A 2,677-nucleotide genomic window follows, 5' to 3' on the forward strand; every position below is an offset into this window, starting at 1 on the left:
TATTTGTCTCTTTTTCTTTTCTATGCATGGAAATACTTTTTAATCTTATTTTTTAGTTTCCTAGAGTTAGAAATGCAAAAGAAAAACTTTCTAGAACGTTCTTTTTCCCTTTTTTCTACTTTTATTACTGTTTTTTGTAAGTTAACATTAATTTATTAGTAAAAAATTTTTCGACTATGTTTTGTTGCATTTTTTTTATCTCTTTCTTGTGTCTTTGGGTCTATTTAACGTTTTTTTGGGTTAATATTTAGTTAACGAGGCCGCATTTCCCTTAATAAATAATGCAAATGAGAGGATGGATGATCGAATCTAATTAATTACAATTTTAATAACTCGTAATTAGTTATTGTTAATATACGACAATGTGGCTTTAGCGATTAGCGACTGCAATTAAATAATTATTAAATTTAATTGGAATGGGATTCGGTCTCACAAAAGGCCTTAACAACAATAAACCAAACAGTTAAAAAAAAATTCTAAATTGGAGTCAAATTAAATAATAAATAAATAGAAACGTGATTGCACAATTTTTGTTTTTTTGACGAGTTATTAAGTAATTTGAGTAATTAATTGCTGATAACGTCACAATTAATTGGACTACCTGATATTACTTTAATAACGTGCAAGAAGTGCTTGTAAATATGACGTTGAAGTGATTGCATAAAAATTCAATTTCGAAATTTATTAATTAATTAAAATGCAATTAATGCGGGCGTGGAACCCACATCATTTTCCTATCGAATTTACAATAAAACACAATTTCACTTTTTTCACTAAATTGGTCATGAATCTTGAGACAATAGTTGACGATCACCAAACCTTGACTTGTTTGAAAAATGAAAAGAAAAATTCTTCCAAGTTTGTGACACTTTCTAAGCTTGTGTTTAAATCACAACAAGCTCACCTCTAAGTCCAAGACTAAACTTTGAAATGATCGACGACTAATTAATTTATTGATCAATAATTGTGTACTCACACACTTTAATAATGACTTTATTATCATCACCTAACAAAATATTATTCGAGTGTTTGTTTCACATTCATCTGTCACATTCTCACGTCCTTAATAAATATTTATTAATGCCATCATGAATGCAATTAAGACACGCAGTAATGCCAACTACTAATTAAAATTGACACACGATTTACTTTAAAATAAATAAAAATACGACAATTAAGTGGGGAAAAAGCATGAAATCGCTCTCTCCACTCCTTCAGTGAAATTTTTCAGTTTCAGTACGTTTCGCGTCATGGTGCTCAAAAATGCACTTCTTCAAATTGCTAGTTCTCTATTTTTGCAATTTCAGTGGTGAGTAGTTTTTTTATTTTATTTTTTTTCTTGTTGCTTAGTAACCGAGTGATTTTTGCATTGTGTTACCTAGCAATTGATAGTTTTTTTTGACATTTCTCTATTATTGCCTAGCAACCGGGTGATTTTTCGGTCAGATTAAGACAATTGTGTCGAGTTTATCCGCAATAATTAATTAGTTTGTGGGGTCTAAGGGTTAAATTAGATTAAAATGATTAATAATTAGGGAGGTGTAAAAATTTGTTGTCGACATACACAATATTGATTCAAATCACATATTCTGTGCTCAAATGAGTGGAAAATATTAATCAGTGAACTAATAAACTTGTTTGTGTACGAATTTGTGTGTCAATAAAGCGTCTTATTGTAGTTTTCTTTAAAATGTTACAATTGTTGCAAAATATCAAAATGAAATTGTGGGTAAACAGCGTTTAGCTAAATTGCATTTTTATTGTAAAGATAAGTACTTATTTCGATTATTGGAGAAATGTCAAAACTAGATTTAGAGAAAAGCGGTTTTTACAATAATCTCAAGTTTTGGAATTATATAAAGTTTTTTTAGTTGTTGCAAGAAAACAATTTTTTTACTTTGTTTTGTCATTTTTTTTCTTGCACACTTAAACTTTTAGTTTTATTTGTTTTTTTGCGTTTGAGTTCATTTTGATTCTCTTTTCTTTTATTATTACATAGTAATTTTAGTTAGCATTAAGATTTTTTGGGTTTTCATTGTCAACGCACAAAGAAAATTTTTATTTACCTTTTATTGTGTTTTTTCTTCTCTTGCTATTCATAAGTTGTATTTATCAAAACTATTATCCTTCTAGTTATTGTTTTACTGTTTTTTTTTCTTGAATGTAATTGTAATAAATGTAATAGTTTTTAAAATTTTATTAAAACAGTAGAAAATGGACTTAAAAAAAGTCTTAAAGACTCAAAAAAGTGGTTAAAATGTTATTGAGTCAAGTTTAAAAAATAACAAATTTTTTGAGTTTTTAAAGGAAAACGCTTAAAATATGGTTTTCTTGACGTAAAATTACTCGCTGAACACGATGCAATAAGTTAAAATACTCTACGATGCATAGCCTTTAAGATATTGAGTAATAAAGTTGAGAATAAGGCTAAAAGCATAAGCACTATATCCGATTATGACCAAAAATCAAAATTTTTTGATTCTTATAAAAAACTAGTACTATATGTAAAATTAACCGGAGAATACGCCTGTACAAACCGTTTTGACTTAAGACTCATAGTTTTTGAGATATGAATTTTTTTTGAAAAAAATTAAAAATGGCTCTGTACCCGGAACCATAACCCGGAGCGACTTCCGGTTTGCGCCAATAAATAGATAATTTCAAGCTACTTTTAATG

At 28.0% G+C, this 2,677-nt stretch overlaps 1 protein-coding gene across 4 annotated transcripts in view; it reads left to right on the plus strand.

The window, feature by feature from the left end:
- The first annotated feature begins 1,236 nt into the window (after positions 1–1,236).
- Positions 1,237–2,677, plus strand: part of LOC123007932 (basic phospholipase A2 PA-12A) — a 5,616-nt gene continuing 4,175 nt past the window's right edge. For 3 of the 4 annotated variants that reach the window (XM_044403453.1, XM_044403455.1, XM_044403454.1), the window contains exon 1: positions 1,243–1,309. In XM_044403453.1, the coding sequence (XP_044259388.1) occupies positions 1,264–1,309 (46 nt within the window). In that variant the 5' untranslated portion in view covers positions 1,243–1,263. Of the gene's footprint in view, positions 1,310–2,677 lie in introns of all 4 variants that reach the window. The other variant, XM_044403456.1, reaches the window with a different exon arrangement.

This window comes from Tribolium madens, unplaced genomic scaffold, assembly GCF_015345945.1.
Source record: "Tribolium madens isolate multiple individuals breed KSU strain unplaced genomic scaffold, Tmad_KSU_1.1 Scaffold_3;HRSCAF=73;Tcas5.2_LG2, whole genome shotgun sequence".
Lineage (NCBI taxonomy): Eukaryota > Metazoa > Arthropoda > Insecta > Coleoptera > Tenebrionidae > Tribolium > Tribolium madens.